The sequence below is a fragment of the Thunnus albacares genome, chromosome 13 (genome assembly GCF_914725855.1).
Source record: "Thunnus albacares chromosome 13, fThuAlb1.1, whole genome shotgun sequence".
In the NCBI taxonomy this organism is placed as follows: domain Eukaryota; kingdom Metazoa; phylum Chordata; class Actinopteri; order Scombriformes; family Scombridae; genus Thunnus; species Thunnus albacares.
The window spans coordinates 4,555,536-4,570,265 of record NC_058118.1 but is presented as its reverse complement, the minus strand read 5'-3'; the positions used below and the strand labels follow the sequence as shown (position 1 = coordinate 4,570,265).

At 38.5% G+C, this 14,730-nt stretch overlaps 2 protein-coding genes across 2 annotated transcripts; both read right to left on the bottom strand.

Moving 5' to 3' along the window:
- Positions 1-131: 131 nt before the first annotated feature.
- On the bottom strand, positions 132-4,514 carry mmp30 (matrix metallopeptidase 30). Its single transcript, XM_044370512.1, has 10 exons — positions 4,406-4,514; positions 2,382-2,629; positions 2,128-2,276; positions 1,926-2,051; positions 1,649-1,810; positions 1,385-1,532; positions 1,102-1,232; positions 786-945; positions 581-684; positions 132-491 (listed from the first exon to the last, which is right to left on the bottom strand). The coding sequence occupies exons 1-10, from the start codon at positions 4,511-4,513 to the stop codon at positions 388-390; spliced, it is 1,440 nt and encodes a 479-aa protein (XP_044226447.1). The 5' UTR covers position 4,514; the 3' UTR covers positions 132-387.
- A 2,281-nt stretch (positions 4,515-6,795) lies between these two features.
- LOC122995342 (collagenase 3-like) lies at positions 6,796-10,850 on the bottom strand. Its single transcript, XM_044370509.1, has 10 exons — positions 10,715-10,850; positions 10,351-10,598; positions 10,107-10,255; positions 9,405-9,533; positions 9,134-9,295; positions 8,893-9,022; positions 8,668-8,801; positions 8,408-8,567; positions 8,198-8,301; positions 6,796-7,431 (listed from the first exon to the last, which is right to left on the bottom strand). Exons 1-10 carry the CDS (start codon positions 10,811-10,813, stop codon positions 7,322-7,324), a joined length of 1,425 nt encoding a protein of 474 aa, XP_044226444.1. The 5' UTR covers positions 10,814-10,850; the 3' UTR covers positions 6,796-7,321.
- Positions 10,851-14,730: the final 3,880 nt, after the last annotated feature.

Below are 14,730 nucleotides of genomic sequence, written 5' to 3'. Positions count from 1 at the left end.
ATGGTCTACTACTCTACTTGCCTGTGTTCAAACACACACACACACACACACCAGAGTTGTCAGATTTCCCTTATTCTAGTATAACCTAATTTATATACTCAGGATAACAGAGAAACATTTCAAACCATCCTTTTTTTTCACTTTCAAAGCTTTATTAATTCATGTTTACTCGATGCATGTCCAAGAAAAAAAAAGACATTGGCTAGATAACAAACAGCTGTTGCCTACAGGATTATTACACTATTTCATAAAGTTTTTCTATGTATTTCCAGATTTCTACAGAAAAGCCCCCATAAGCTGCTTAGGATGTGGAGTAGACCATAGCTATTATTGCATGCTCAAAGGTGTGTGTGTGTGTGTGAGAGAGAGATTTGGGTCTTTGTTTCTTTAGTTGCAATCCATCCATCTATAGTTTAACAGAGTACGAAGCACTCTTCTTCTCAAGTAGTGGTACTCTTTTTGTTCGGATCCATATGAAAAGTACAGGTAACCTGGGATGAAGGAGGGATGCATCGTCAGTATCACCCCAAACAGGAACATAATGCTACTGCAGAGGGACTAACCTTTGACTGATACTTACCTCTGCTCTCAAAAGCAGCATCCACCCTGAAGCCAATCCCAGGGAGCTCTTTGTGAATGAATTTTGGGTACCCAGCATCCATTCTCCCCCTCCTTTCATTGTAGCTATATGAATAATATGAGGAGGAGTGTTCATCAGCACAGCATATTGATCAATACTGTATATTGATTCAGCCTATATGTTTATGATGATGGACATTACTCACCTCCAGTATCTATTGTTCACAAAGAGAAGGGTTCTGCCTGTGACTGACACATGGACGGCAGCATCTATCTTGGTGACAGATTGAGAGAAGCCAAAGTCGCTGAGAGGTTTAGGATAACCACGTAGAACAGTGTTTCCACTGATCGCCCAGTAATGATCCCCTGTGAAATGAAAAGGTGGAGTTATGTAATCTTCCTTCTGTAACTGGTCCCTGCCTTTATTTAACACTTTTTAATCAACAAGAAACAATAAATTCACTTTTGGGGAATATAAGTTTGGTTTCATTTGATACTGATACTCATGAGCTAATTTTGTACCTTCAAAGAAAACAACAGTGTTGCGTATCTTATACTCATAAGCAGCATCAACTTTGCTGATCCCAGGCCAGACAGACTGAATCTTCTTCATGACGATGCCGCCCCATCTGCTGCTCCTCCTCCAGAAATGTCTGGTAAAGAAGCAAACATTCCATGATAAGTATGAGCGGATAGAAATCACACTGAGAAAAGACATCTTAATGTGATTATCAACATAACTGCTCTATCTGATGGAGTTGCATGTTTCTGTGAACCTTGAAGTCAAAGTATATAAACGTCTCACCCGTCTTTAAAGAAATAGAGATTACGGCCAATGGAGGTTACGGCATCAAAAATCAGGTTCCTGCTGCACATGTCTGGGGCAGGTTCTGGTTCTGGTGCTGGTTGAGTCACAGGTTTTATTGTCGGCTGAACTGACGTTTCTCTGACTCCTTTGAGAGGCAAAAGGAAAATAAAGAGTACTGAAAATCTCTCAATAGAAAAGTTTGTCATGAAAAGGGCTCTTATATGTTGCTATTATAAGTCTGTGAGTTAGTTAGGCTTTCACCATAGATAGCCTGCACTCCCTGTCTGTCATCATCTGGTAGTGTGTACCCCTCCGTGTTCACATATTGGTAGGTGGGAAACATCAGAGCTGTTTGGACCTTAGAGTGTGCTAATCCCAGTGCATGGCCAAATTCATGGGCTGCCACCAAGAACAGGTTGGCTCCTGCATACACACACACACACACATACACACGCACAGAAAGTAAGGATGTGAACCGTGGGTATATAATCATCTGTAGCATCATGTCACCTCAAAAACATTTCTTTGATGTCCAAACCTGTTGAGGTTAGAGTCCAGTTTTCATCTTCATCAAAATGGGTGTCACCTCCTCTGCCTTCTGCAGGGGAGAATGCATGAGCCAGGACCCCATTCTCTCCATCAAATGGAGCGAAGTCTCCATGTTCTGGTTTTGAGAAGGAGAAAGTTACAGTAACACTAGGTCACACATTTTCTCAAAGGCAGTGAAGACATTGCATTACCTTGAGCCTTGAACATGATCATGATGTCAGCGGTGCCGCTGTGGATTTGCCTGAAATCCAGAGGAATGACGTCACTGTAGAGTTTCAGAGCCTTAGCTAGGGTGGCATCCACATCACTTTGGCTCAAGTCTGGTGTGTAGTCAGTTATCCTAAGGCAGTGTGAGAGTGAAAATAGTTAACAAATCTCTTAACAAGTACATTATGTGTGGATGGGCTGCTCTCTGTTCTGACATAGAGAATGTGTAGTTTAGTACCTGTATGTGACCACTGTCTTGTCCCATTTGGGTCGACCATCGAAATGGCTATATTTAAGCACATCTGTGAAGCCACAGCGGGGGCGAGCCATCACTTGCAGGGTGTTGGAGTCCAACTGCCCCGTCACCTCCAGGCCAAAAAACTCCTGCATTTTCTTGAGAGTGTCCTCAAAGGAATCCAGAGCGCTGCGCCAGGTACCATTGGGAGCACTGACACCCATGTCAGAGAAAAACTGAGACAGATAATCCTGAACAAAGAAAACAGGAACACCTCTCATATACAGATAATACTCCATATATGATCAATCTAACAGATTAGTAATTTAGCTAATAAAACTGTAATACAGAATTCTGAGAAAAGTTGAGTGAAAAAGATTGTTTTGAAATAGTAGTTTAATTTAATGAAAGTACCATTACATTTTATGATCATGATTTTTACTCAAATAACACTTATTCATTTATTGCTGGGACTTACTATCTTAGACTATTAGTTGGTATTATAACGGTACAGCTAGAGTATATTCACTCTGATCTATTTACAGCATAAATGAAATAAATTTAATATGTGCTTACAGTGAAACACAATTATAAAGATACCATTTAGAGAGGAATGTAGTTCCAGAGGAGGTATAGAAACACAGTCTGGAACGCATTTACTCATCGTCATTATTAAATTAAAGTTTTTAATCGTTTACACTACTCAAATGATGAACTTGTCAAAATGTATCATAACTCTGGTTCAGACTGTCCAAAATACCATCAAAGTCAAGTTTTGAGGTCTTTGAGTTCTTTACACACATGCTGCAAACAAACAAGAGCTCACTGGAGCATTGCTGCTGTTAGAGCGTATCTTCTGAAAGATAAAATCATGGCATCGCAAGAAAGCGCCATATCATAGTGTTTACCTCGTGTAGATTGATTCTTTTTCCAAGGAAGTCAGACAAGCCTCCCTCCGTCCAACGTTGGGTGGAGGAGGTGTAAATGTTACCATGTTGAAAAGCATGAAATGGCCACCTTTTGTGGAAGGCCTATTCCTTTTCAGGATAATGTATAAGTGTTATTAATACGTCAGCAGATATCAGTGAAATTAAACAAATCCCTCATACGAGCTGTAACATAAGCTGTCCCCAAGGTAAACTGTGATATTAGTTACTGATTGTTGTGACTGTGAGTTAAACACCTTATGACGAAATAATTTTCTGGTACTTCTTTTGTTTCATGGTACATGCATGTACATTTGCTATATGTACATGCATGTATGAGCACTTGACTGATTGTTGTATATAACCGTTTTCTCCTGGATGTGTTTGTTTTGTTTTTTTCTGTTCATGTTAAACTCTTTAGCAAGATGGTGTATCATGAGCCAACCTAGGGAGCCTTAGAGGGATTTGTAGGAAGGGACGTGGAGGGAGGGACTAAAGTGCTATTAACTTAAAATTACAAATAAAGTATTTCAAAAGAAATGTATTTAGAAATCAGTAGAAGTATTGCTTCTTTTTCATCTTATATACGACGGACGACATTTGCTAGCTCACCACAAACAAATCCACATTAATCCTTTAAAATTTCTCTGCATTACAAAACTGAGAAAAGTGTTGGATATAATGTGTGACACAGACAGGAATATCTGCAGACTTTCTCATGTTTAGAGACCATGAAAAAGCCTTAATAATCACAATAATAACAGCAAGAAGCAGTTTTTAATTAAACTAATCAGGTTTAGGTATTTTCCCTTACTGTAAAGATAATGGTCCCAACTTTAACCCTATCTTCAAACCCTGAATCGTTCATACATATCTTTTAATGCTGTAAAGCTGACTCTAAATGTCAAGGAAGTTTAAGTGAGAAATTAATACACTGTGTAAAACTTTATTGTTTGAAGGTTGAAAGAACATGTACAGTACAGAACCACAGAGAAATATTGAATACTGCTCTCTCTCCCTCTTATATCGCCAGATTAACTAACGGATTTAAACAGATAAATCTTTCGGCTTTGAAAGCACATTTATGTAATTCATGTTTACCTGTGCTTTAGTGAGCTCTTCTTGGCTGGGTGAAGAGGTGGGCACAGCTCCACAGAGTGCTACAGTCACCACCATCATCACTGATTTAACAGCCAGTGCACCTTCCATGATTCCTTTTTTCCACTGCAGAGGAGAAGGAATAACTCCAGATACTATTTATTCTTCCTCCTACGCTCTGGTCAGATGAAGGGTTTAATGCACTACTGCCTGAAACAGTCACATTTCAGTGTTTTGGATGTGAGGTAAAGATACATGACTGGGCAAAAAAACATTCCTGTGAGTGTCTGAACAGGCCCATGTAAAGCAAAAGCAGATAGATAATAAGTATAGTGAGAGAGAGGGAGTCAGGAGGTAGAAGAGGTAAGACGAGGTCGACAGTTGGAGTAGCATGGGCCTGCATGAACATGATGATCAGAAATGGTACAATATGAACCATCAACAGGAACACAGTGTCTTGTTGAGACAAGAGGTATCATGTCCTTACTGTGTTTTGTTTTAAGAAGTTGTCTGTATCAAAACTTTCCTCTGTTCTAATATATCACCTCACTGATCAAGATTCTCACATGCAAATATCTCAGAGAGAAGATTCAAGATTCAATAACTTTATCGTACCCAGAGGGCATGAAACAAACAAACAACAAACATTGAATGCATAAAAAAGATGAAAAAAACATGTCAAACATTTCAGTTCAAATGCAAGAAATTCATCTAAAGGTATTGAGATGATCTTTTGCTTTACCAGAGTGATAGCAGAGGGTAAAAAAGAGAGTTTGTATCTGTTGGTTCTGGCTAGTGGCAGTCTGAAATCGAGCCAGAAGACAAGATATGGAACTCTGGATGCAGGGGATGGGAGCTGTCTGACAGTATGGACTATGCTTTGTTTAGTAGCTGTCTTTTATAGAGGTCAGACAGACTTCCTAATTTAGTTCCAGTGATTTTATTGCTTACTTTGACCGTTCTGTTTAATGATTTTTTTTGTTTAACATTAAGACAGCCAAACCAACAATTATAAGAAAATGTAAGGACACTTTCAATAAAAGATTTATAAAACAATGTCATCAGAGTTCTGTCCACCTGAAACTTGACCAGCTGTCTCAGACAAAAAAAGACACTGCTGGCTTTTTTTGTACAGCATATTTATGTTTTGCTCAAATGATAATTTGATTATGGTGCCTAAGTATTTAAAAGACTCCATTATTTCCACACTCTTGCCATTAATTACAGTGCTGACTGAACTTGTTGCTTGACACCTAAAATCAATAAACACGTCCTTGGTTTAAGTTGCATTCAACTCTAAAAAGGCTTCTTGGCACCATTTTAAAAAGCCATCCATAACAGGACTGTGAGACATTTTGTCATTATTCAACAGGTTCATTATGACTGTGACATCTTCGAATTTCAATATACGACAGTTTTCAAACCTACTGACAGTTGTTTGTGTATAAAATAGACGAGGATAGAGAACACAGCCCTGTGGGGAGCTAGTTGATGTTATGGTCAGATCTGAAAAGTTCGCTCTCACTGTCTGAGTTCTACAGGTTAAGTAGTCTAAGGTCCAGCCAACTGTTCACTTAGAATTGGGTTACATTATTGATTTTGGTTACTTTTGAAATCTGTTAAATTTCCTGATCTAAATCTTGGGTACAAAACTCTTCTCTATACATGCAGGGCAACTACAGGCAATGGAATATTTATTTTAGGGTATTCCTTTAAAGAGCACTTTGGTGTATGGACGATAATGTGTCACTGGTGTAGTAAGCAAAAAAGACAAGAGAGGGAGCCATGAGAGCAAATCTGAAGTTGTTATTAAGACAGTCAAGTGCAGTGCTGAACATAACTGTTCATAACAGATATGACAAGGTGTCAACCATGTGTTTTTTAGGTCTCATTCATGAAAATGACCCATTGGCCATAAATGTACCTTCTGATTAAAGGACAAATGACCATCTTTGAATGACTGGTACTACATTACCTCTATTGTGCAAAACCCCCACTTGCAAAAAGGAAACATTACACTGTCCTATTAAGAAATATTTATTTGTTGATTGATAGTGCCAAATAGTTTACATTTATACATGCATACAGTACAACACCTTGAATGATAATATATATCCAATTGTGGAGGACCCTGAGAGTCTGAAAAAGGTTAACAAAATGTATTAATTGATACAGCCAATGTATCTTTTACCTTTAAAACTTTTTGGTCACAGTGTGCCAGATAATGAGATATGGAAATGAGTAAAGTTGGAACAAACTGGAAAATCTAAACACAAATTGGATAAAAGAAATGTAAAAATAGATTTCAAAAATATTTTTATTTAAAACTATGTAATTTAACTGTGAATTTAGCATTTTTTCATGTCAAAACCTGCAATTAAATTGTACAAATTCCAAAACACTCAAGTCTTTTTTTAATCTTTCTTTAACTGTCAAATAAAAATTAATTGATTTATAGTTAAATATATTTAATGATGGAGCCTTTATTGTATAAATGAATTTCCTTATAGCAACTATATAATATAGTTAGATTACAGACATAAAGAACAGCATCAATATTACCAGTGATAATATGTCAAAAACAAGTGGACTTGCTGTCTTGAAGAAACATCTTAAAGAAGAAGGTCCAAACAATAGAAGCCTTTCATATGGAACATTTCAGTATCTCATGGCTACAGGCTGAAAAAGTCTCATACACAACAATATGCTACAATGCAAATATAACAGAAAAGTAGACAGGTTTACATAGATAACAAACTTCATTAATTAACTCTTTGAATATTGTATGTTTACAGCAATACATTTTGAAAATATAATATTTAGAATAATACAAATATTGTACTACCTTAACACGGTTATTGTTTATTCATTGTCATTCTACATGAGCATCTACATAAACAACTTAACTAGTCAACTGGTCTAGAAGTTAGTGCAACGCAAGAAGTAGCTGTTCCTCAGCACACGGTACAACCTGCCGGTCCTCAGGTAGTACTCAAACATGTAGGGTCCACTGTAGATGTAAGTAAAACCTGGAGAACAGAAGCTTAGTGTTAGTGTTTCTGTGCTAGTTAAAGATAATTCAACATTTTGGACCAAGGGTTAGATGAGAAATTTATACCAATGTCCGCTAAATATGAAGCTGGAGCCAGAAGATCCTTAGCTTAGCTTAGAATAAAGACCGGTCAGCAGGGAAACAGCTAGCCTGGCTCTGTCAAATGGTACCAAAATCCACCTACAGGCATCTCTAGAACTCACTAATTATCATGTGATATCTTGTGGTTTTACAGAGGACTGTGCTGTTTCTTGGCAGGGTGCAGTGATTAACCGGTCTTGTCGTCACCAAGAGGTTACCAGGCAACCAGTGGGGAGTATAGGAAGTCAGTGCACCTTGCTGAGAAAGGACTGCAAGAATAGCTGCTCATAACCACACTTGTAAAACCACAACTTTTTTTTACACTAGTATTTGTATGGATTAATCAAACATGTTATGACATGTCAATTAATGAGCTTTAGAGGTGTTGGTACAATGGGTGTGTTTTTGTTATTTTGGACAGAGCCAGACCAGCTGTCTCCTCCTGCTTCTAGTCTTTGTGTAAAGTTAATGATCCTCTGTCTGTAGCTTCATATTTAAGGAAGAGATATGGAAGTGGTTTCAATCTTCTCATCTACTCTCTGGAAGAAAGCCAATCAGCGTTTTTCCCAAAATGTTGAACTTTTCTTTTAAAGGCTGAAAAGACAAAACAGAATATTTTATCATATCTTATCAAACTCAGATCAGCCTTGAACATTACTCACCTCTGTACTGGAAAGCTGCCGTCACCTTGTTGGTCATGCCAGAGAAGGTCTGATCAACCCGTTTGGGGAATCCCCGGTCCATGGTCTGTCTGGCCTCATCATAACTACAAACACACAGACAAAAATTAGATATATTCAATGATGGTAAAGGGTGAAAAATAGCTCATACTGAAGTCAGTTCCCAGAAATGAATATCTACTTTGAACACACCTGAAGTAATATTTGCCTACAAAGAATAGAGTCTTGCCAGAATCCCTGTCATAGAGGACTGCATCGATTTTCTCCACAGATCTTGGCAGACCAAAACTGGTCAGTGTTTTAGGATAGCCACGTACAGAATCATAGCCAGCGAAAGCCCACACTTTACGCCCTGCAGGCATTAAAAGATGGAGAAAATACATTAAGTTGACTCAGGTAAATTTTGAAATGGTGTCAGATTGGTGCCTCTGGTAGATTAAGAGGACACATACCTTTAAACAGAAAGATTTTGTCTGACTTTCGGCTTTCATAAGCAGCATCAATGTTGACAGGGGCATTAGGCCAGAAGTTTGTGATGAGACTTTGCTGAGGTGTCCTGCTCTGAGGGTAGCTACGCCAGAAGAAGCTGAGAACACACAAGAACACAAATGAGTTCATAAACCTGCTCTTGTGTGAAGAGAAAACACTCACACACAGAATAGACTTGTCTGCGATACCTGTCTTTGAAGAAGAGCATCTCTCCTCGCAGAGTGGTGACAGCGTCCAATACCATGGTAGAATCACAGGCATCAGGGGTGGTGGGAGGCTGAGGTCCAGGCTGAACTGGATCCTTATCAGGGTTTGGACCTGGAGGTGAAATAAAATCAGAGTAATGTTATGTTCAGGAGTTCTTCAGAGATTTAGGCTGAGTGCTATTTGTGGAAACAGGCAGCTATGAATCAGTAAGTTAGTACTAACCATAGAGAGACTGGATGCCGTTGACATCATCCCGGGGGAGAACAAAGGTATCAGGGTTTCTGTATGAGTAGGTGGGGTACATGAGAGCACCAGGATCATCAGAGTGAGACAAGCCCAGGGAGTGGCCAAACTCATGGGCAGCTACCATGAACAGGACGAAACCTACAGTGGAATTACAAGTCAGTTACAGCACTTCATGCCAAGATACACACTGACGATGCAGTAATTGTTTAATATATCACCACATGCAGAGAATAAATAACAAATTCACCCCTGTTTGAGCGGAAGGTGAAGTTCTCATCATCGTCAAAATGAGCATCTCCTCCGATGCCAGGGCTTGGGGCGAAGGCATGGGCAAGAGTGCCTTGAGGACCATCAAAGGGGTAATAATCACCATGTGCTGTTAAAAGAAGCATATTTATGTCAGGTTTTGCAAACTGTAAAAATCTACAAGTCAGAACTGGATTTATTGCTTAAGTGTCCGATCTGCTGCACACTTAGTCTAGTCTTACTCTAAGATGCTTTGTGATATATCACAGCCACAAGCCTGAGCTATGGTGAACACAGCATTTTCAGCATATTCTTAACCCTTAAAACAATGTAAAGGAAAAAACAGCATTCGTCTGCAAGCACTGGCAAGCCACCGGTGGAAAGATTGTTATCTTTTTGTGACGTTGAGAAATACACATAATGTAACAGCTCTGCAATTGGTCCATTGCCTGTGATTAAAGGATAAATGCCACTCAAATATGCACTACAGTACGCCCTATAGCAGAGGTGACAACAAACGCTCTAGGATATTTACTCCTGCTGCACTGGGCTTAAGTCTGGATAATAACTGAGATAAGCTTCAGTCATAAGGCTTTTTTTTTTACAGTGAAACCAAAAAAAATTAAGTTACTTTGTAATCAGTTATATGGTTTCACATTGATGAAAAATATAAAATAAAATAAAAAAGTTCTTTTGTACTTACATTGGCGGCCAAAGGAGATCATGATGTCAGCTGTGCCGCTGTTGATTCTTGTGAATCTCAGAGGAGTGACTTTGGCCCAAACCTGCAGTGCTTTCTCCATGGAGTCATCTACCTCTGACACAGACATGTCAGGTGTGTAGTTCTCAATCCTGTAAGACAGAAAAATATAGAATATACTTCAATAATTAATCACATGCAATGCCTAAAGTTAGTCTCTCACACATTTTCTCTTTAGATCATTCACCTGTACGTAAGACTGTTTTTCTGCCACTTGAGGTTATTTCCAAAGGTGGAGAAACGGGCAATGTTGTCATCTGGAACGCCGCAGCGGGGCTTCTTCATCATCGCTATGGTGTCAGCATCTAGCGTCCCGGTGATCTGGAGACCAAAGAATCGCTGCATCTCAGTCAGCTTCTTGGTTATGGGGCTGATCCCCCGTCTGATAGTTGGACCGCTCTCCTCAGTTAGGTTGAAGAATTTCTTCAGGTAGCTCTGTAAAAGAAGACAAGAATTAGATCACTGAAAATCTTCAGAAATAAAGGAACAATGAAAGTTTTGAAAATGCAAAACTTGATCATAAAGGCAAAATAACAATACATGCTACATACCTCTGCAAAACTTTCATCTTGCACAGTAACTTGTGAGACCGGCACACAGTAAACTGCTACTGCAAGGTTTAGGACGATGCACAGACTGAGAGACCTCATGTTTCCTCTTTGAATGCAAATTGCCACTCTGTGCTGGAGCCTGCTATTATATAGGCTTAGGAATGTAGGTGTTGGGGAATGGGCGTGTTGAGCAACAACCTTCTTGAGTCAGTGACTCAATAGGTATTCCATTTATGGATGATAGAAGTAGAAGATTGGCTTTGATTGCGCAGCCAAAAAAGTTCCCCAAAAGAAGACTGTAATTATGATGACAATCATGTGACACACAGCACAGGAAATTTCCCTCGTTTAAGTACTGAGTGGATGACCTTTTCAAATAAGTGATCAATAATCATATCTGACAAATGAAACCTGAGTGCTTAAACTTACACATATTGTATGCTCTCAGTAGTGTGAGTGATTTACCAAATTCTAATCAGTGCTTTGCTTCATATTCATACATATTTTTCTTTTCATTTTGAAAAAAAAAATGCTGATTTCTATATCTGTTGCTTAAGGTTACATTCTGAGAGATATTCTGACATTTTACCCAGACTTTTAAGGCAGTCTGTCATGAACTCAAATATGTCACTCACAAACTGTCTTCTCCTACCCTCAGGCTGCTGTTGCTCCATATAAGGCAGCATTGTGCCCTATGAGCAAACACAGACATGCTGTGTCATGTCATGAACAATAGTCCTGTTACTGGACTGTTAGGTCATCCAGTATATCCATGACAAAATCATTCTGACTGAGTATGGAGTATTTGTAAATGCCACAGATCACTTGTCTGAGATTTATTTATGGCTGCTGTTGTGCATGAAGATGGTTAGATTTTTTTTGACTTGACTAGCTTTCCATCCTTATATATCTGTAATTATCTATGTAAGTATGCAATTATTTATCTATTCACATAACATTGGTACATTATTATTCATGGAAAACTACATTGCTGTTTCCTAACATTGGACACTGGGAGGAACAGTACTGTCTTTGTTGTGCAACTTGCCTCTCAGGTTAACTAACAAACAGCAGTAAACACAGACAGTAAGAATGACAGTGTTGCAATAAAAAGACAACATCTGATTAATTAAATATTATTATTTGTAGTTCTATAAAATATACATGTGAGCATTTTTGCCTGTAAAATCTGACCAATTGAGCACAAAGTCTGGAATATTGAAGTCTTTTGAAAAATGTAATAAAAAAGTCATTTGTTTATCACACAATTTGTAAAATCAAATCAATAGAAAACACAAAAGTTGTAATTTAATACATGAGGAACAAAATTTACTGTTGTTTCCAGGACAATAAATAATATATTCTATTTTAGGGGACATTAAGTAAGTCAGTATTACAACACAGTTTTACATGCTGAAGTTAGCACTTTTCACTCCCGCATTATTCATCAGCCACCAGTTTATTATTATACATAGTGTGATTAATGCTCCCAAGCACACACACACACACACACACACACACACACACACACACACACACACACACACACACACACACACACACACACAGAATTCTTTGCCCCTCAGCTGCATTAAATATATCTGGGAGATGTTAAATTTTTGTCCATACATAGGACAAACTTTAATGCTAAATTTGTATTTTACTGTATATGATTGTGTTGTATTGTAGCTATTTTCTATTTATATTGGTACAGTGTTCCTGTTATGCATCATAAATCACAGAAATATCACACAAGCTCTAGATGAAACAGGGTTCTCCACACATCTTCCAGCAAAATATGGCTGAATCAGGTGCTTCTCAGTTCAAGGAGAGCAGACTTCCACAGAATAAAAGGGACTGGAGCACACTGATTAATTCACAGGCTTTCGTTGTGCAAACAGACTAACGTTTCAACACTACTATGTCCTCATCAGAATCAGAGTGGACAAAGACACGAGGCAAACAACATATGTAATCAACCTAGAGTAGGTGTGTAGTTGTCATTTGATAATTGGTTGAACAGGGTTTCAAGTCTATTGGATAATGAATCCAAGGGTGGGAGTTGCCATAGTCAGAACATAAACCTCCCTTAAAGTCACAAATATAAAAATACAACAAATCCAAGTACAAATATCCATCAAATGTGACAAATTAGAGGAAACATGACAAATTTAGTTCATTAACTTCATTAATGTGAAAGGTCAGAAACAAAAAGAATAAAAACTTTTCTAAAAAAAGGAATAAAGTACATAAAATACAGATACAAACATCCATCAAGTATGACAACTCAGAGGAAACATGACTAATCCAGTTCCTCATGTATGCCTGAGGGCTCCACCGTGTTCAGCGTGGGAATTCAATATTCTTCTCTGCGGGCAGTGAGTTGATGATGTCACTACGTCTAGGAGAGGGTGAAATTCCCCAGAAAATAGTCCATGTTTCGTATACGTATTGTGGTCTAATGTTCAGATATGCAAGTCTTTAAAGCTCTTTTTGTTTGTCCAGCATAAACCAGACCACAAGGACACTTCAGCATATAGACAACATGTGTGCTGCTGCAGTTAATGAAGTACTTTTTATCAGTATGTGGATGTGTAAAGTACTTGGTGTCCAATGAGTTAGAACATTGTGCACAGTGGCCACAGTGAAAAAAAGCCGGTAGTTTGATTAGGCAGCCAGGAGACAGTGTTTAGTAGTAGGTAGTTTTTTAGTGTCAGAATGAAGCAGTCTGTCCCTCAAATTGCGCGCCATGTTTAAACGTGATCAGGGGAGGCACAGAGCTGATATTATTTAGAGATGGGCCACTTTTGAGGACATTCCAATGTAAGGATAATATTTTTGACCCTGCCTGTCAGAGGAGAGTACTCAGTAGAGAAAGTCATCTGTGGGGAATTAGCGGTAGCTCTAGTTTTCTTAATTAACAGGGATTCCCTCTCTGTATGTAGGGCCTTCTGATAAGCTGAAGAGATGTATGATGTAGGGTAACCCCTATGTTGGAAACGCTCTTTCATTTCAACAGCTGTACACTGGAAATCTGTAACAGTACTGCAGTTTCTGCACAATCTAAAAAACCTGACCAATAGGAATATTGACTTTGAGTTGTTTTGGATGGTTACTCTCAGCCTTTAGAAGTCTGTTTCTGCTGAGGGGTTTACGATAGACTGTAGTCTCAATAGTACTGTTGTTTGCCTTGTAAAGTGTTAGGTCTAGAAAGTGGACAAAAGTTTCATGCTGTTCCATAGTGAAAGAAAGATAGTTAGTAGTAGAATTTATATATTTCAGAAAATCAGACAGTTCTCCTTTATCACCTCTCCATATCACCACAATATCATCGATGTATCTTTTCCACAAAGCAATTTTGTACAAAATGTGTTTTGGAGTGTGTTTGGATATGAATGTATCTCTCTTCCCATAGACCCATAACAAGACAGGCATAGGATGGGGCAAAAGCACTGCCCATAGCTGTGCCATGGGATTGCACTTAACAGGAATCTAAATATTTGGTTGAAAATTCATGGTGAGGATAATTTCCGACAGTGTCAGTAAGAATTCATTAGAAAAGCAGAATCCCATCTGGACGTTTGTTGAGGTAATGGGTATGTATGTCAACAGTGTCCCCAAGAAAAGAACAATTTCTGCCACAATTGGGTGGAGGGGAGGATTGTTAGTGGATTTATGTACTTTGGGCAATCCATAAAAGACATAGCATGAAGCTTACTCTTTTACAATGACTCTGTGCTATGGCATTGTCAAGATATCAAAATGCAATGGAGACATTAGAGACAGTGGTGAATTACAAAAGAGCTGCACAGATCAGAAAGCAGTTGCACCACAGGATAAGTTACAACATAGGTCTAAGTCACAAAGAAGTAGTTAGACACATGCCCCTAGGGCAGGTATAAATCATAAAGTGTCACAGAACTTACTAATGGTAAAACAGGAGTTTTTCTGCCACACAGCATCATTTTTTGCATTAAATGCATGACATTTTACAACACAGTAATCCAGTAGAGACC